The following is a 20,677-nucleotide window of genomic DNA, read 5'->3' as shown; positions in this document are numbered from 1 at the left end:
CTCCTCTATTTACTTCCAGGACTTCAGTAAACAGTAGCAAAAGGTCTGGACATTTGAGGCTTTGCTCTCTTAATTCTAGTATTGCGACATACAACACATTGAAGCTTTGGGAGAGTAGTGCTTTTAGTTGCTATGAAAATGCAAGGGAAATAGTGGTGTTAAAAGAAAAACATCAAGAATACTGATCACTTTCAGCCTTTAAAATAAATAGCAGTATGAAGAATTACAGAAAAAGAGCAGATTGGCATCTAAACTTTGCATGTAAAAAAGTTAGCCTGGCGATCTGTAGTACAGACATGTAAACACAGGTATCAGTATACCCAAAATCTTTTCCTATCCTCATCATTTGTGAGAATTTTATCTGGGCTGTAAAGAGACAGTACAGTTCATGTTACTGTATTGTCTGTTAACAGACAATACAGTCTATGTTACTCTAAAAAAACCCCCCAAAAAGATGCTTCTGTAAGATAAACAATATAAGAAAAAAATACCATCTAGCTGGGTCAAAAAAGGTTTGGTCCTCTAAGGAAAGTGGTTCTGCAGAAAACAGGGTGAAAATTCCTTCAGCTTATTGTTTTCTAAAACATGAGCAGACCTACTATAACTATGGTTTGCAGAACTATTAATGCACATATTAACTTGATTTTAAAAGGTTTCAAATGACAATGTAAGCACCTAACAAAATGAGCTTTCAGTACTCATTAAAATGAAGTGGAAGATCAATCTAATTACAGGTTGCACTTGTTTGCTGAGAAGCTATTTATTTTGCAATACCCAATTGTTTACAAACAAGATACCTTGTTATTTCCTGTGAGCAGGCAACAGTACTGAAAAACAACTATATAGTACGGCAAGACGTCCTTTCATCATGCTTAAAATCTGAAACAAGAGTTCTGTTCAGAGAAAATCTCAGAGCAAATGCTCTTAAAATTTCAGCTTTGAATTAGATTGTAGATACTGATCACAAGACACCAACTAATCTGAATACTGCAGTATGAGCTAGCAAATTCAAATGGTGGCTCATTTCCAACAACACAGGGAGCAACTTCTCCATTCTACAAGCCACTCCTTTTACCTCCAGTGTACCCCTCTAGATGAGAGAAGTAATGGTATGCCAGCTTACACATTTTAACACCATCAAGCTTCCTGGATAAATACTTTAAAAAAAAATTGAACAAATGCTTGGCTAAGTATGCTAAACAACTTATACAGAAATTCAGTATGACAGTAAAAATCACCAGAGACTTTTAACTGACAGTATTTTTCTTAAGAGGGATATCATGGAGCACCACAGTGCTTATATTTTAAAAAGTAGGCAGAGACAAACTAAGTGAGCTTTGAAATCACTGTTAGCAAGAGTGTAAGTCAACTTTGCCAGCTGACTTATCTTAAACAAATAATGTAACTCAATATTATTTATAAAACTAACTTCAAGCCATACAAGTTAAATACCTTAAAATAAACATTATAGTAGAAAAATTCCTGAGAAACAACCCAGTATGCTTCATGCTTACCTTTTACAAGCTGTGGCCATTCGGTGACATCAGGGTGATCACAATTTTGAGTCACTGATCAAAACCGAGTTGTCACACCACTCCTGTATCACGCTGGGCTAAGCATAAGCTTAACAATTCTAAATAAGTAAAAATAATTTAGTTAAAAGTCCTTAAAAATTATTTTCAGCCAATTCTCTAAAAATAATAAAAAAAACCAACATAAAAAGAAGAAAAATATTGATGCTAAGTATTGTTTTATCAGTGAGATTAAGACTTACATTCATTTTTTGCATGGCATTCTAACTTCTAGAGTTACTCACTGCAGTACAATCAACTGGTGAACTTGAAAATTCAGCAACTTATTTTTAGTCTTTCTAAAAAACCAAAATCCATACCCATCTCTTGGACCAGCAGAAACACCCCATGACAAGACAACAAGCATTCAAAGATCTGGAATTGTGTGCATAAATATGAACTGTAATTTCTACCTACAATAAAATTCTGGTAGGTGTTTTGCTGCTACAGCTGGGTTAACATTGTTTCTTAGCAAGGCTCTGTTCCCAGGGAGCAACAAGTAACCTGAACTTTGTTGTGTGCCTCTCCCCAAAAAGAAGTAAGCTACAGCTACATAAAAGTTTCAGAGGAGCAACTTTTGCTATCTATAGCAAATCTTTTAGGTTCTTTGCTCCATTTATATCACATGTCCTCTCTCCTCTCCCTTAAACTTTCAAAAGTATATTTTACCTGTCAATTGTTTCCCGTGATCTGGCTCCACTGGTATAAATTGAAGGGTTGGTCCTTTACTTTGTCACGCAGGTGGCAGCCAATGATCACTCAGCAATACTCGTGCCCAGAGCGCCCTGGGACCACCCCAGCTGATTACTTCCATGGCTGAAAAGGAACCAGTTAGTCTCTTACCTACTGCTATTATCTACTCTAAACTAAAGTTAATGGATAACATATTTCCAAACATAATCCTCAACACTCAATTCATCCCATTCTCTCTCCCCCCCAAAGCTCCTAAGTGCGCTGGAGAAAGCCAGAAAAGAAACAAGGCCTCTGAAGGAGAGTCAGATGACAAACAGCATTTCCTTTCTGCTAATATAAATTTTTGATAAAAACTGCAATGTTAATATTGTATTTAGTAAATAAAAAGTTATCTTACTTTCTCTTAACAGCACCAGCTATGAAGACAGACCTCTGTATAGTATCCTGATAAGTTTTATTCCTGTGGTAACCCAGATGAAACCCCACATTTGCAGGTTGCCATGCAGCAAAAGCCTCACACAGAATGAAGGTGCACAAAGCTATTGAGGGCACACCCGCAGCTCTCTGCAACACCTGCAGACATAACAATCTGGTGCAAATACTAAGAGAGCACATCAGACAGCTTTAAATATGTAGTAAAAACCATTTATTTCTTTACTGCACCTTCTTAGGTGCTTCAGTCCAACCTATACAAGAGTCTTGCAGTGAGATCTTAGCAAGGTTCATGATTTTCTAAGGTTTGTCAGAAAAACTGCCCAGTTTTGCCAATCTACTATAATTTGCCATTCTATCACAAACTCCGCACAGAACAAAATTTGTGTTAGTTTCAGAATGATGCTTATTAGTTTTATCACATACATTCATTGAGATAGGTAAAGTGCCATTTGATGATTTTAACATCAGTAATATTTGAGTGTTCTCATCGTAACACAAGTGCAGTTGACACAAGGAAAGTAAAAAAGAAGCAGGCTACCAAAAATCTCCAAAATAAAACAGAGGTTCTCTAGTACTTATGTTTTATGGGTGTAAATTGTCAAAGTTTAACTGAGTCAATGCTAGGAACATAGAAAAACAATTAAAAGTCAGTTGGACAGGTTCCTGATCTGTCAACATTACAGAACAGGGTAAGTATTTTCCATTTAATGTCTGCTGACTGTCAGCTGTACAGAAAAGCAAAACCTAAGATGCTGATGCAAAACTGAGAAGCTGTAAAACACTGCTTAATACATTCTGATTAAGACCTGAAAATGTCCAGTTTCAGGCAAGCCTTAGTTTTGAGGAAACAGATGCCTATTCTAAAACTGCTTCTAGCACCTAGCCCAAGTAACTTCTAGTACACTGGTCAGAGGACAGTGGTATCATCTCTAAAGCTTCACTGGCTGGGAAGCCTGCACTCTGACTGCTGGAAGTACCAGCTCATGTTCTGGAGTGTGCCTGACCAATCACTCCCTACCTAGACTTGGTCCTATATCACCCAGACTATTGGCAAAAACTTTCTACAGCAGATTTCCATTCAAATAGAAGTATTTAGAACACCAGGCTGCCATGAACCTTAGTAAAACAAAGTTTTCCTGAGGCTGTTTCATACGGGAGAAGTCATGAACATGACTGACAACAGTGAAAGAGTACATGAAGTGTTGGTGCTGGATTCAAACACCACCAGATTTTGGAATGTTAAAAAATATACATTAAATTGGCTGCTCCAAAGTCATAGGCAAGACAAGTTTGTGCCAAGGCCTGACACAGACCCAACTCTGTTAGTCAGATTTATCACACCACCGAACATAGTATCTACAGCAGTTCTGTGATGGGAGGAGTATCTGAACTGTCACAAATCTCACTGAGCTGAAGTAAACTCATTGAAGCTTTGTTGTGAAATTTGTATCTACAAATTGAACTTATCATGGGTCAGAGCTTTGAATCAGGTAGTTTCAGGATTTCTGATTTGTTGCATGATACCTTGAAACTAGACTTTTACTGTACTGCAGTTGAAAATTCTCATGCTACTTTTTGCCAATATAGATGCAAAAAACCTTAATGAATCATTTTTCTCTTTTGTCTCCTTCTCATCCTACCTTCCCCATCTATCCTTGCTGCCACTCCTGTGGGACTGAATATGATTGGCAAGGATTCCCTAGCACAGATGAAAGAATTAATTTTTCTAAAACCTTACTCATTCATGCATCAGCAGAGTAGAGTCTGCTGGCAAAGAGACCAGCATGTTGAAACACAGGGTGGGTGGTGAAGGAGACTGCCACCAAAGATCCCTTATTCTGAATATAGCTCAAACAAAGGACATTTTGACTGCTTAATCCAAACAAGCCACAAAAACCCTCCAACCTGGTTAAGAGAGTCAACTTGATTAGGAAGGGAAAACCACACTGATGAATACACCGAAATCCTGGAAAATGGCATTATGGAGAATTGTGAATTGGTCTAAACCAACTGCTTTTCTGTCACAGGAATTTCTCTACAAAAAAACTTCTCTGTTTGAAACTTACCTTATAGAAGATGAAAACAGCAGCCCCAGAGCAGATACTTATTGGTATTACTCAAACAAATTCCCCTGGTCTTCACTGTTATGATCAGCATGGCTTACAGTTTAGGCTTTCACAAACACACTGAGCAGCTGAAGGTATGAAAGGAAATTCGTGGCTGTGGAGTATGTCTGAGAAACCCAAGATGGCTGCCAGGCTCTTTGGGACTGGGCAGGCTCTAGTACAGACACATCTGTGTCTGCCTAGCGACTATTTACTAGGGGTAGAATCAACCAGGACTGCAACAACCCCTGTTACAGTTAGGAAGACAATACACAAGGATCCATGTCTTCAAACCACGTATCTGAGAACTCTGTGACTTAACCTAGCCTTCATCAAAAAGGAATGGGATAAATAATGTTTATGCAGTGATTTGGAACAGCATCTATTTCTCCAAGATGGCACACAGGTGAATATTTTCTTAAAAGAATGCTCCCATCAACTCAAGGAGGAGTTAAAAAATGAGCGAAAGAACAAGATGTCAGGAAGCAACTTCATGCTAAAAGGCTAAAGGCTAAAAGCAACTTTGTTGCATAGTTTGATAAAATATACCTACATAGTTCATTAAACCTTGAAAGTCTACAAGCAGTAACACCAGGCAAGAAGAGGTCCCCAACTTCAACATACAGAACCTAAAGCCACACCCTGGAGATTGTACATACTTATTCTTCAGCAACCAAAAAAAGGCAAATAATTTCCAGGTACCAATAATTTAACTGAACATTACATGGTAAACCTACTATGGTGCCTGGGTATTTGATGTTCACTTTCTGTGACAGCAGTGAAATCTGGCAGCTGATACATAGTATCTGATGCCTAGGAAGATCCCTTACAACATGAACACTATCCTTACTTAAACTGTAACTTCTGATTGACTTATTAAAAGAGTGGGACTTGTGGGAAGTGGCACTTGTAAGAATTTAGATTTCCTTTATAAAAGAATTTTAAGTTATCTACCCAAGTAATCTTTGATCCAAATTTTTTAAGATTCTCTTTTTGATCTATGATGAAAACAGGGGTGATTTACTGTACAATGAAGTACCATGATCTACATTACCTTCCAGTACCAGAATTTGAGTTGCTTAATTAAATGTAACCATCTCTCTCAAGAATATACCACTGAAGACAGCTTTTGTATGTTTTCTCAAGAGTCCCTCTGAATGTCCCAAGAACGAATTTTATGTATTTCCAGAAAGACTTTGAGTACCACAATGAAACAGTCATCTATACAATAAGGAACTGACACCTAATATGAGAGCTGGCCTTTTAAAACTTGAGATTGAGTCAAATGTCCTGGAGAATATTCACCAAACCCCTAAATTCAATCTTAATTGTCATAAGTAGAAAAAATAATAACGTAATAGGCATGTTTGATTTCTTCATAAAGTTGGAAATATAAATTATTTTGTTGCCTGCATGCTGCTTCCAATGCACAAAACATAAAAAGAGAAGTTTTCTTCATGCATCTAATTTGTAGGCAAAATTACTACTGATCCTACAATAAAATAAAACAGCCACTAATACAACCTGATCATAAAAATCCTAATGGAGCCAAAAAAAGCCCAACCAAATGATAATATGGACTCTATATGAATTTTTCCTACTGCATGGTAAACCAAGCAATTCTACTAGTAACAACAAATGCAAAATCACATTAGTTAGAAAACCAAAAGAATTGGGTTCTATCCTGGAAAATGCCAACCTAAAGTGACTAAAGCAGTCACAACTGATGCACAAATGTACACATGCTCCCATATATTACAAAAAGAGTGACAGATATGACTCATGAAGGGTCCCTGGAAGAGTGTCTGTTCATCTGCACAAAGTACTTCACACATCTTCCAAACTCTAACCCAGTTCTCCAATTATTCAATATTCTTCAGAAGTGTTCCAGAAGTAGTAAAAAAGAGCCACAAAGACAGCATGAAGACAGAAGAAAATGCCTTGTGATTAGACAATGAAAAGAGTTCAAAGTTAATCAAGCCTATCAATATAGATACTGGAAGAAACTAAGTCTTCTCATAGCACAAAAAGAATACATAAAGATCTTCCAACTGAAAAAAATGCATATGAAATCCTCTTGAATAGAAAATGAAAGCCGACAAATTCTAATTAGAGTAGGAACACAAGCATGCAGGATAATGAGAAAAATTAACACTTGAATAAATTATTTGGGATGGGAATCTGAATTTGCTACTATCTTCAAATTAAAGTTAGTGCTACTCTGGAATTTACATTTCAGTAAAAACACAAGTTACTGAGTTTCATAAAGGCAGAATTTTGTGCATCTCAATACAAGGAGATCAAACATAGGTTCATATAAAAGCTCCATCCTATAATGTCTGTATACTTACTTTGCCTTGATGTCAATACTCTCCACTGTACTGTTTTTGACTAGGATAAAGTTCATTTTCTTCATAGTAGCTAGTGTGGGGCTGTGTTTTGGATTTGTGTTAACACAGGGATGTTTTTTTTATTGCTGAGCAGTGCTTTCATAGATTCAAGGCCTTTTTCACTCTTCACCTCACCAGGCAGGAGGCTGGGGGTGGACAAGGAGTGGGGAGGGGTCACAGCTGGGACAGCTGACCCCAGCTGACCACAGAAACATTCCATATTATATGGCATCATGCTCAGCATATAAAGCTGGGGGAAGAAGGAAAAAGGGGGAATGTTCGAAGTTACGGCATTTGTCTTTCCAAGTCACCGTTACCTGTGATGGAGCCCTGCTTTTCTGGAGATAACAGAACATGTGCCTGTCCACGGGAAGTGGGGAATGAATTCCTTATTTCGCTTTGCTTGCATGTGCGGCTTTTGCTTTACCTATTAAATTATCTTTATCTCAACCCACGAGTTGTCTCACTTCTACTCTTTCGATTCTCTTTCACATCCCACTGTGTGGGGAGGTAGAGAGTGGCTGTTTGGTGTTTAGTTGCCAGCGAGGTTAAACTATGACATTCATAAATCACAGAGTAACAGAAGAATATCTGATGTTTGCTCCCATTCCCGCCCCTCAGGCCAAAGCTAGAGGCCTGTGTGTTATTCCCATTTTCTACAACTGCCCCTGCAACTTTGGATTCTAGATTCCGCCTTCAACATCTGTTCTTGGTTTGATATTTCAGTGAGATCATATATGTATTTTGTTCACCTTTGCAAAAGCAGGAAAGATCCAAAATTATCCTTAGCTTCGGCATTTTTCACTTAGACCACAGTCTGATTTTTGTCTTCCACTACAAACACACCTGATTTTTTTTTGCAGCAGAACCATTTGTTTTTGTTTCTATTTCAGTTATATTGTATCTATTACTTCAGGCTCCCTCCAAAATGATATAAAGCCATGAACAAAAAGTCCCTTCTACACCAGTAGGTGAAATCCAATCACCTATTTAAATGTCTTTTAGTAACTCTCCTTTTACTGGCTACTTATCATGTTAAATTATTTTGCAATCAGGTAAGTTTTACAGCTTTGCTTCAGCATTACTATTTAAATTTTTATTCTGTCTGTCCTTTTGCTTATGCTCTGTTTTGATTTCTTTTGCCACCCATTTGTCATGCTGCCTTCCATGTAAAGCATCTTTCTGTTCACCAAGTTCTTCAGCATGTTTGCTTAAATATAATTTATATTAAAACCAAGCAACCATGCAATTCTGTAGCACAACATTCAGCTTTTCTGATGTTCCATTAGTATTTATTACTCACAATTTGTGGGGGATTAGAGGGGAATTCTTCATCAATTTATGAAGCACATACCATTACAAAGACTCAATGCATACATACAGTGGCAAGCAGTTAAACATCCAGAAGAAAAGCAGCCAGCAGGAATAATGGCAATAAAGAAATAATGGCTTAGGTTTGAAGAAGAGCCATTGTACACAGAACTGGTATTGACACTGGAGAGCAAGAAGCAGGTGGGTGGTCCCAGTGGTGCTGTGGGTGCAAAAATGAATATACACTACCTGCCAGATGCCTACTAGAGTAAAGGACCAATCTATGCAATTCTCTCAGGAACATCTGGATTGTGATAATGTAACATTGTAGCTTTTTGAGAGACAATTTTTAATTAGTACACACTACAACTAAAGTTTCAGCATAGAATTAACAGTTTTATTAGAGCCTGTCTATAGCTACCTACAAAACAGAACTTAAAAAGATACCAAACAACTCTTTTGCAAACTTGAGATTTCAAAACTTTAAGTATATTTCTAAGTCAATTATCTTGAAAAATCCAGACATAAACCCATGGCACAGAAAACTTGGATCAGCTGTTACTGAGCTCTTCCCCACATTTTAAGTGGTACACACATTGCTTAGAAGCTGTTCTTGAAATAACTACATACAATCTTGTATATGCATGAACAGACCTATTTAATATGGCAGAAAAATTAACCTAATAGTTGTTTTTCTGAATGCAGTGATGCTCAAAGTTTCAAAAATTCTCTATGTTCCAAGTTGGTTCATAGTTGGTAGAACTTAAAGAGACACTACAGAGTGGTGCAGTAATAGCAGGTATTACCAGAGAACCACACCAGAATTAAGTTAGGAAATGGCAATTAAAATAACTACAAGTTCAAGTTCCAACCCTGCCACAATACATGTACATATTTTTAAGCTGACTGGACACTTAAGAGCCTAGACAAAAAAGAGATACCATGTGCCAGGGGTTTATGTTAACACTGATAATAAAGATTATATTTCTGTATTTCCCAGCATTCCTATTTGTAAATTTGACTTACACTGATGACTGCATAAATTTTCTGCAAGTTCTGAACTTATTTTTCAAGTCATACCCCCACTATAAATATGCTCAGCAGCAAATAAAAAAAACTGGTACAGCTTTCAGAAACACATCAATTCTTATCCAATCCATGGAGCAATAAATGGATGGTAGCAGCATGATGATGAGCTTGTTAAATCAAAAGGGAATTCATCAATGTTATATCTTCAGTATTTATTTTCCCCAAGAAAAATCAAGCAAGTCAGTTTTCTAGAAAATTATGACTAAGTAATAGATACCATAGTAAAAAAAAAAGGGGAAAAAGTGATTGTGTGCTTCTTCTTGAATTAATTTTCAACCCCTTTTTTAATCTCAGGAAAGAAAAGTATCATTATTTGCTATTATAATTATTAGCATACAAAGAAAGTAAGTGAAAACAAACATACCATATCTTTTCAGAGCTGCAGAATCTTGTTCTTTCAAATTCTATAATGGACTTCTACAGTTCTTGTACCTATAATGCAAAACATTACAATTCAGATCTTGCAGTATGCCTCATACCAATCTGAAGCTCAATACAACTTCAGGACAATACCTTCAAAAGTGCCTATTTGATTAGTCATGAGCCTGCAACTAAAGGAAACATAGAATCATAGAATATGTCAAGTCAGAAGGGACCTACAAGGATCATCGTACCCAGCTACCCACTCCTCACAGGACTGCCTAAAACTAAGCCATATAAAAACTAAATCACACTTTTCATAAAAACGCACAACAGAAAATAATTATTGTTAGATAAACTACAAAAACAAAGTTCATGCACATAGTATTCCCTATTATTTCCCCTGCAGTGATGCAATAGTTTTACAATTCCATTCATCCAGTTCATTACAAATACCAATTTCCTTTCTCCTTCCCGGCCCATATTTAGTTCTGTTTTTTTTTCTTTTCTTTAAGAACTGGCATTTATAATAAGAAGAAAAATGAACTCTCAAAAGAAGTCACAGATAGAACCAAATCTTTGTTCTGGGTGCATAAAATTGCTGGAGTTCAGTAAGCTTTTCTTCATTTTCAGAGAAGTCATAATTAACAAGGGACTAAAACATACTTGAAATATTTTCAACAAACACCTAAAAGCACAGCCAGCTTTGAGAGAAAAAGTGACACAAACAGACACATAGGCATATAACTGAAGAAAGACAGGGGCTGTGGATTCCCCATCAATGGGGGTGTTCAAAACCAAGGTGGATGGAGCTCTCAGTAACCTGGTCTACTGGAAGGCGTCCCTGCCCATGGACGGGGGGTGTAATTAGATTTTTCTTTAAGGTTCCCTACCAACTCAAACCATTCCCTGATACTATGAAATCTACTTACTACTTTTCAAAAAAGTTAGTAATTTGGCACAGAATATCACATTTTCAGTACTGTGAAGACTTAATACATAATTTCTTGGTTTAAAACTTTATTAAGAGCAAACAAATCCAACACAGCTGATTTAGGCTGATCTCCAACATGGATCAGAGGTCCCACAAAGGAAAACCTGATCTGGTTACCTGAACAGTACATTCAGTTTTATCTTAAAAGATGTCAAACCAGCAAGAACTCATTTAGTGTCAAGGGCCCAATTCTTTATCAGGGAACTGAAACCCTGGACCAGTTTTACCACTAAAACTCTAAGCACTAACAACATGAACACACTTCCTTGTATTGAAAAAAAATTCGTTATATAGGGCACCCTACATGTTTCATGAAAAAAGACTGCTATTTCAACAAACAGTTCTACTAATTATGTAGCTTTCTGTACAGTTAGGATTACTGTGCTAATGATACGCAACTGCATCAATAAAACTTTACTACCATTCAGAAGAAAAAGAAGAAAAATTTATCTGAACAGCATGAGACAATAACTGATGATTTTCTTGTTTGCAAGTAGCACTTCCACTCTGTATCAACAGCAGAAATCCAAAATACCTTATATTCTACTAAAGAATAATTATTCATTCACAGTGGTGCCATTAGACAAACTCAGTTAAAAGTATTCTGACAAATGCAACCAATATTTTCACACCTTATGTCATCGGACTTCCAGATTAAACTTCAATGTATGCATTTGTTCTGTACAGACATACAGCAGTGTTATCTGTATAAAATTCTCTCATTCTCCTCTAAGATATAGAAGCACATATTTTCAGTGTTCACAGAGTAGGAGGAGAGCACCAAGTACAGCACGAAAAAGCAGTGCAAATACATCTACCAGAGATCTTATGATCATTGTCCAGCAATAGAGACAAGAAAACAATGGTTCCCAACAGAACTGAAGCTATGGAGTAGTCTAGGACAGTACAACTGATAGAAGAAACAAGACCACAATGGAGGAGATGCAGACAGCTTATTTGCATAATAACACACAACAACAGAAGAGCAAATCCAACAACACAAAACTGAAGTTCCTGGACTTCCAGTTCTTCTTCAATCTCTCCTCACCAGCTACCACGGAGGCAGAACAGAGTTCAGCAGTCACTAAGTCTAAAGTCTACATTCGCTCAAAGGCTACATGACCAACACAAAAGGAAGTAAGGCTCTGTAATGCTTGTCTAAAAGGAATGAAAATGATTTCATGAAGTCAGATGTACTTCAACATTCACCTTTAGTATACTTAATTAGCACTAAGCCACATCTGCCTAAAAAAAAATGCAAATGGCAAATGTGACTAAAGGCTTGGTCAACATTATTGCTTCCATTCCACATTAAAAAATCTTCATCTATCATGTGACCAGAGCCAAAAAAGCTGCTTGTTTACAACTATGTCAGATATTTTCAATTAAAAAAAGGAGGCTTCAAGGCAAACCGAATTATATTAACACAGACAGTAAAGCACTGAACTAACCACACTATAGCATATGTAATTACAAAATATTTAAGGAATTAATTATAAATTACAAAAAAAGCTTCACAGCTCTTTTGTCTGGCTTGATAAAAGATATCATGAAATCATCTCTAACAGCTTAAATTATGTTTTCCACTTGGAGTTTGGGGTTGTTATGTTTATCTGGTTTTATCCAATAACTGTAACACAACAGGAATAGAAGAAAAAATTCTGAGAGCACTACCCTAAAGAAATAATACCTAGTATTATAAATTTTCTGACACAATTTCAAATATTTAAGTTCAATTAAGAATAATTTTCTTCCACAACTAACATTCTTAACAGTAAAAAAAAAAATCACATTAGCCAAGTAAAAAACAAATATTCACAAACATCCTTCTTTCAGTCAGATATTCAGGTTATAGGAATTGTGCAAATGGAGTATTTTTCACAGCCTTACTATGTAAAGGGCTCCATCTTTGCAAGCAAGAAATACCAGTGTCTCACAGAAGTGATACACACTCTCGGGAGCTCCCTTGTCCTTGAAATCTGATGGGATTTGCAGGTTGTGCGGACTCTTAAGTATGTATTTCTCTTGGCTACAATAAGCAAGTTTTGCTACACCAGCTGAAACACAAGGTGTTGCTACTCAGACAGTGTACACTAGTATACCTTGGACTTTCTAAAAACAAACTTGGGTTGTTTATACACATAGTAGAACACAATATTCATCACCAAGACTTTGGACAAGATATTTCACTATGAAAAAACAAGCAATCGTTATCTGAATATAGCTATACAAATACGAAAACCGAAAAATTGTATTGGAAACAAATTCTGAGGTAGAGACAGACCTCTTCAGTATTATCTAGCTTTGCAGAAGTTTTTGATTCCTTTTAAGAAAATGGCAAATACGACATTGTAAAATAAAGACACTTAAAGCATTAGTCAGCTCAAACACACAACTAACCATAATGCAAAAGAAAAACTCATCTACAACTGTGATAGCCTTTCTTCAAGTATTTTGACCTACGTCCTATTTGAGAAGTTCAGCTCCTTTAAGAGCCACTCCACCACCTGCTAACAGCCCAAGCCTGCTGAACTGCAGCTGCTCCAACCTGGGTCCCAGGGAGCATACCAGAGCAGGAGCACACGAGTAATGCCAGACCCTGGCTGCCTGGACAAGCCTGGCAGCTCTCAGTGCCTTGCAAGCTTGGCAACACAATATAGATCACTCTTGTGCCTCCCCTGCACACAGCTCCTAAAGGTAAGGGAGAAGGTGTTTGTCATCCTGACATCCTCATTTCATCAATTTCTTTGGTGTAATCATTATCAAGGAAATATTAAAAAGTCCTAAAAGCAGTCTGCCAAAGGAAGCAAAGAGCATGGTCTTCTCCATGAAGGAGATATGAACTAGCTTCACACCTAGAACTCTAGCTTGGTCAGAAGTCCTGTCAGTCCTCACACAACACCAGAATGAAAAGAAAACTATGTGGACTAATCATTGCCAGACCATTATGCAACAACCACCAAACCCAAAGAGGTTCTGTAATTTTCTGCTTGAGATCCTGTTGGATCCTATCGATACACAGGCCACCAAGACCAAATTTCCTTTGGGTTTCAAACCACTCTAAAGTTTTTGATACTTAAATTTTGTCTTTAGTTACTTAGGTCACAGCTTTGACATTTTGTCACACAAGGAATGAACATGAAAGCACATGGAGGACGGGGAGATTTGAGATATGCCCTTTCACCAAGGGCAAGTCCTGCTGGACCAACCTGGTGACCTCCTATGATAGAGTGACTGCATCAGCGGACAAGGGAACAGCTACTGATGTCATCTATTTGGACTTCTGTAAGGCCTTTGACATGGTCCCCCACAACACCCTTCACCCTAAATCGGAGAGATAATGGATGGACTCTTTGGTGGATGAGGAATTGGTTGGATGGTTGCATACAGAAGGTAGTGGTTGAATGTTCAGATGGGCATCAATGACAAGAGGTATCCCTGAGGGGTCCATATTGAGACTGGTATTGTTTAGTATCTTCATCAATGATAGACAGTGGGACTAAATGCACCCTGAGGAAGCCGGCAAACAATACCAAGCTGTGTGGTGTGGCTGATATGCCTGAGGAATGGAATGCCATCCAGAAGGACCTGGACAAGACTGAGAAGTGGGCCCATGGGAGCCTCAGTCAATGAGGCTAACTGCAAGGTCCTGACCCTGGGAGGGGAAAACCCCTGGTATCAATACAGGCTAGACAACGAGGGAATTGGCAGCAGAAAGTAACTACAGAAGGACTTGCAGATCCTGGTTGTTGGAAGGCCAGCCTTGTCCCAGCAATGTGCGCTTGCAGACCAGAACGTATCCTCGGCTGCATCAAGAGCAGCATGGCTAGCAGGTTGAGGGAGACCAGTCTGCCCTTCTACTCCTCTGAGACCCCACCTGGAGTGCTGCATCCAGCTCTGGAGTCCTCAGCACACAATAGGCACGGACCTGTTGGAGCAAGTCCAGAGGAGGGCCACAAAAATGATCAGAGGGCTGGAGCAGCTCTCCTATGAAGAAAGGCTGAGAGAGTTGGCATTGTTCAGCCTAGAGAAGAGAAGGATCTGGAGACACCTGTTTGCTGCTGTTTAATACTGAAGAGGAGCTTACAAGACAGACGAGGACAAACTTTTTACAAGGGCCTGCTATGACAGGACAAGAGGTAATGGCTTTTAACTAAAAGACAGTAGATTAAGACTTGATATAAGAAAGTAATTTTTTACAATGAGGGTGGTAAAACACTGGAACAGATTGCCCAGGAGTAGGAGATGCCCCATCCCTGGAAACATGCACGGTCAAGCTGGACGGGGCTCTGAGCAATCTGATCTATTTGAAAATGTCCCTGCTTATTGCAGAAGAATTTGGACTGGATAACATTTAAAGGTCCCTTCCAATCCAAACTATTCCAAGTTTTTGGAAAAAAAAATAATGCACTCCATACCAAGCAGTCAAGTGGTACATCAGTTCAAATTGTCTTTTATCCACCACCACTGTAATCCACCTCTGGGTGACAGTCCCACTTCTGTCATACTACATAAGATAAGCACGATTCTCAAAAGTAAATTATGTTAGTACACAGAGCATGTTTTTAAAGTTATTTGAATGGATGCAAACAGCAATGTTTTTCGATGAAAAGTACTGGGAGAGCTACAAACTGTGAATGCACTTTTCAAGCCACCAGATTAAAAAAAAAAAAGGAATTCAAAGCTCTGCTTTGCTAACTAGAAATTTCTCTTAAAAACCCCATACATACTTCTGTTCTAAGGAAATTCAAGTAGCTTCAAAAGAAGCAGATCACCCCTCTTACCTAAGACAGTGAAGTGAGGGTCCAGAAGGAAGCCACCCATTTAGTTCCACTCAGCTGAATAACTGCAGCTTCTCCTAATTCTTCACCACTCTGTAAAACATGGGTAAAGAACCATGCAGGACGGTAACGGAAAGAGTATCGGTAAAGACTGACTTCCACCCCCTTCCTCCATTCAGCAGTTTGCATAATACAGGGAAGCAGGCTCAACCTATTAAAGTAAGTAAGAAGTAGTTAATGCTTCCTTTAAGAGATTCATTCATAAGAGTATTTGTTAGACATAACTACAATAATATTTAATTTATAATGTAATTTTGCACCCAGTAAGTTATTTTGTCAATAAGCTCTGTCCCTCCTAACCACAGGAAGGTGCAGCTATTCAAAAATAGCAATTTAAAGTGCTATTTAGTCAGATGTTACATTGTCAAACATGAATCCTGGATCTCAACATTGTTTGATTTTCTTTTTCATATTCCTCCTATGAGGTTATTTTCCTGAAGAAATGTGTCACCAGCTGGTGTAGTTACTGAAGTATTGCTTCATTGCAAAATGTTACCTTTAGACTGTATTTGCTGACTTTGTGCTAACCAACCAGATGCATTACACACATTACTATTCCTATGAACCAGCTTTTTTCCAAACTTTTATTCATGGGCAACACAGGCTTATGAGGCCATCAGGCACTGCCTGTAAATACAAGAAGTTAATGTAGTAAATGTTAAGGTCAAAGTATTTAAGGTGACAAAATTAACTTCAAACATGAGATTTGCTCACTGCTGTTGTCTCTGGAACCAGTTGTTTAGCACAGCTTTATAGAACTTCTGTGAGGGGGGCAGATTTTTGTTTTTAGAAAGTAAGCAACATACTCTACATTTTTTCATTACAGATCCTGATAGCAAATGTATTACTCCCCTCCTTCCATGTACAAATCAGAATTTGATTAGTGACAGAAAACCTTTTAACACTGCTTCTCTATAAAATTCACAGCTACCTTAAATGCACTGGATACTTCAGAAAAATTGTAAAACACACCTCCTTTGTTTAAAAATCAATATCAATTCATTAATTAGAGTGAAGACTTGGCCCACACTACCAGAAAGGAAGATTGATGCTGGAAATGCCTACATACTTTATGAATTCTGTTCCCTTTCCCCTCAATTGCATGTTCTATTTTTAAGAATTAGTTGCTTTCATCTTCAGGTGTATGAGTACACTGGTGTGCGGAGGGAGAAAGACATTCCCTGCATTTAAAAGAAGATGAACTCTCTCTGGATACTCACTAAGTAAACTAAAACTAAAACTGAGGGGGGAAAAAAAAAATCTTTCCTGCACAGCAAAAATTAGGATGATGCATATTTACAAAAGCATAAAAACTAAATTAATTCCATGATAAGTGTCATATCATGTACTACACTAATTAGTGTTTATAGAAAATGTTGTATGTTTAAATGTGTTCACAATTAAACATGTTTAGGACTTAAAACTCAACTCAAAGATATTTCCGCCCCCATCATTTATCTGGTTAAGTATAACCTGTGAATTCAGAGAACTAGTGAAGAATATATCAACAAAGAACATAATCATAATGAAACAAGCATGATTTTATACTGTGGTACACATGACATTTCATACTTTCAAAAGAGAAGTTAAAGGATATGAAAACGAACCTGTTTTATTCTCTCAAGTTGATTAAAACAATCGGGGACTCTAACAGGGACTCCAACAGGCTAAGAATATCCCTAGATATATTCAACATATACACACAGTTTTCAATTCCATCCACAAAAGAATCATCGTTCCCACATTTTTAAACAGCAGCAGCAATTAAAAAAAAGGAAAATACCAGAAGTCTTGTTTGCTAAAAAAAAGGATCAAACCTACACAGCTTTGGAGTTCTGAAGAGGACTTGGACTGAGAAATGTAGGCTTTAAAATACACTGCTGTGAAAAAGTTTCTGCTTTTTCAAGCCTGACTTTTTTTGCAAAGTCACAGAACCATGCCCTGAAATAGACCCAAACAAATGAAACATTTATTTTGGTATCTAGCTTGGTGCTTTTATTTCTATATTCTTGGGAGACACTCAGGACACTCTAATGAGGAGAAATAGCAAACACCTCTGATAAACAAAATGAACTCCTTAATTCCAGCAGGAAAGATGCTACATTAAATAGCAAACATTTAGGAAGGAATGGAAGGTCTTTGTAAAAGAGAGATGAAGCATCTGTAATATTGTACAGAAATAATTTCAATTAAAAGTATCAGCTCTGTAAACGTAAGTAGTGGACTAGGTTTTCTTTCACTATTTCTCTGTACTGAGTTGACAGAATGATACCGTTAGGAAGACAAGTCATAAGCACTACAAACTGCATCTATTTTAAAAGACAAACACATGTGATAGTTTTCTTTGCATATCCATATCAATTTAGCAATACACATTTCATACTTTCAACACACTCAAACTGAGTTTTGCCTTATTTTCAAATTTCTAAAAAGTACCTTCAACTGTTTCCACGATGAAAGGGCGCAGCATTATTCAGACCCAACATCTAAACCCAGCAGTTTGTGAGAACTATAAAAAGCCCATTTTCCAGCACTTTTCATTCTTATCAAGTAGTACACCTCTCACTATCTCCATCATTTCCCTCTCCCCCCCATCGTAAGTGTCTAACAACACAGTACAACTCAGAGCACTGCTTTTCCCTTAGCAGGGAATCTCTCTAACTGGATGCTATTTGCATGAATTAGGAACTTAATCTTATCTTTTAGACCTCTCCCTTTCAAACCAGTCAACCAGACCAAAAAAAAAAAAAAAAAAAAGGAAAAAGAAAAAGAAAAAAGATAAACCAGCAATACAATCACGCAGGCCTTACTTTGTTAAGAAATCAAACTAAAATTGGGTACAGTTTTCCACTGAGAAACTTTCTACTAGACATGCAAGAAGCATGGTAAAACCAGTCTGAGAAGCCGATTTCTCAAAGAGCCTCAGGTTTGCAGACTCCTACTAAGGCAGGTAAGTTTCCATACAGACAGAGGGACCATCCCTAAAGTGATGTGTAAGACACATGCTTAGTCCTAGAATTAGACCAACACATTACACAGAAGGAAACATAAACGAGTATTTCCTTTAACTGGAGAAAAAAGAAAAAGGATAACTACAAGCCTGTAAATTACAAGTTCTTGTCACTTAAAGGAGAATTGTGAAATATGTTTTGTTTCTTAAGCAGTAGTAACTTCTGAATGACCACAACACATCATCTGAGACATCTGATTTACAAATCAACAGTGAACTGTAACGTTCCTTAAGAGATCTTAATACTGCAGGTATGCTTAAAAACTAAAGCCCAGAAAGTCCTGCAGTCAGGAGCGACAGATCACATGCATCAGCAAAGCAGCCTGCTCAGGTTCAGATCCAACTCTTCACACTGGACAGAAGGTAACAGGAGCAAGTGAACAGACCTACTTTGTCTAACAGGCCTTGGCCACTAGTTAAGAGACCCTCGCAGCGCTTCCCATTCCGGCAGCCGGCCGCGCCGATGGCACTGAGCCGTCCCATGCCCACAGCAGCCCCGCAGAGCCGTCACCGAACCAGGAAACTGAGGAAGGGGCAGGCTGGGTTCACCCAAGGTCGCCCAGCGAGCCCGGTCTCCCCGGGGGGGCCGGGAGAAGCTCGGAGCCACCCGCCCGCCCGGCCTTCCCGGGGCGGCCCCGCACGCATGTGTCTCACGGCGAGGAAGGAGAGGACCCCCGGGGCCGCCGCCTTCCCCTCCCCGGCGCGGGGGAGCTGCCAGGGCCGCCTCCCTCCCCTTCAGGGCCAGCGAGAGCCGGGCGCCATCCCCGCTCCCGGCCCTGCGCAGCGCCCACACCGACCTGGGCACCTCGGTTGCTGCTCCCGGGCGCTCCCGCCGCCGCCGCCCGGGCTCATGCGGGGGCCGCGCCGCACTCGGGGCCGGGCCGCGGGCGAGGAGGAGGCGCCGCCGCCGCTGCTACTGCTGCTGCCGGTGCCGCCGGAGCCGCGGCCTGGCGGGGCGGGGAAGGAGAGGCGGGCGGACGGGCCGGGCCGGGCGGGCGCGTCTCCTCCTCCTGCTCCTGTGTCGGCCGGGCCGCGCTCAGCGCGAGCCCCGCACCTCCATCTTGGGACAACGCGGATGTCGGCGCGGCGCAGGCTCGGGGCGCGCGGGAGGGAAGGAGAGAGGGAGGGAGGACCGGCCGTGTCCCGGCGTGCAGCGCGGGCGGGGGCGAGGCGAGGCGAGGCGGCGGCGGCGCGCTACCCACCGCGGGCAACCATAGAGAGCTGCCGGGCCGCGCCTTCCGGCCGTGTGCACTCGGAAGAGGGGAGGCGAGGCGGCGCCTGCGCGCCCGCGCGCGCGAGGCGGGGACCGCCATGATGGAAGAGGGCAGCGCGGGGCGGCGGGGTGGGGCGCGGGGCCGCGCGTGCGCTCGCGCAGGAGCCGGGGGGCGACCCGCGGGCGGGGCGGTGCGAGGGAAGAGGCGGGTGGGTGTGGGATACGGCAGTGCGTACTCATGTACGCGTGTACACACATGTACCGATAGGTATACACAAACATATGCACACGGATACATGTATTCACACCTACAGATACATGCGTATTCACACACCTATACACACATACGCGCACCCGTACGCACGCATCTGCCCAGACGCACGTACACGGGTAGATTGGCAGGTACACACGTACACACAGGTGCCCAGTTGCACACGCAGCCGTGGGGGCCGGCGGGCAGCCCAGGGACTGGTGGCACAGCAAGGAGCCATCGCTGCTGTGGGCAAGGAGAGTGGCCGCCACCACCTCTGAGTCCCTCGGCAGGTCCCTTCTGAGCCCCACCAGAGTCCAGCCTGTCCGGCAGGCCCCATGGCAGCCCGCCCAGGGTTTATCGGGTTTAATCTGGGCAGGGAGCCATGGCTGGCTGGCAGGAGGGAGCAGTGTTA

General features: G+C 40.1%; 1 protein-coding gene across 6 annotated transcripts in view; it reads right to left on the bottom strand.

Moving 5' to 3' along the window:
• The window catches only part of UBE3A (ubiquitin protein ligase E3A), a 53,843-nt gene extending 34,145 nt beyond the window's left edge, over window positions 1-19,698 (bottom strand). The window contains exons 1-6 of one of the 6 annotated variants that reach the window (XM_032100306.1): window positions 19,597-19,692; window positions 15,733-15,940; window positions 9,959-10,026; window positions 2,241-2,387; window positions 1,515-1,633; window positions 798-879 (exon numbers count right to left, since the gene is read on the bottom strand). Coding sequence is in view for 5 of the 6 variants with exons in the window: in XM_032100301.1 (XP_031956192.1) it covers window positions 1,515-1,534 (20 nt within the window). In the remaining variant the exon portion in view is untranslated. Of the gene's footprint in view, window positions 1-797; window positions 880-1,514; window positions 1,634-2,240; window positions 2,388-9,958; window positions 10,027-15,732; window positions 15,941-19,596 lie in introns of all 6 variants that reach the window. The other 5 variants (XM_032100301.1, XM_032100300.1, XM_032100304.1 and 2 more) reach the window with 5 other exon arrangements.
• Window positions 19,699-20,677: the final 979 nt, after the last annotated feature.

This window comes from Corvus moneduloides, chromosome 2 (genome assembly GCF_009650955.1).
Source record: "Corvus moneduloides isolate bCorMon1 chromosome 2, bCorMon1.pri, whole genome shotgun sequence".
Lineage (NCBI taxonomy): Eukaryota > Metazoa > Chordata > Aves > Passeriformes > Corvidae > Corvus > Corvus moneduloides.
The sequence above is the reverse complement of the archived record's forward strand: the minus strand, read 5'-3'. Positions and strand labels throughout refer to the sequence as shown.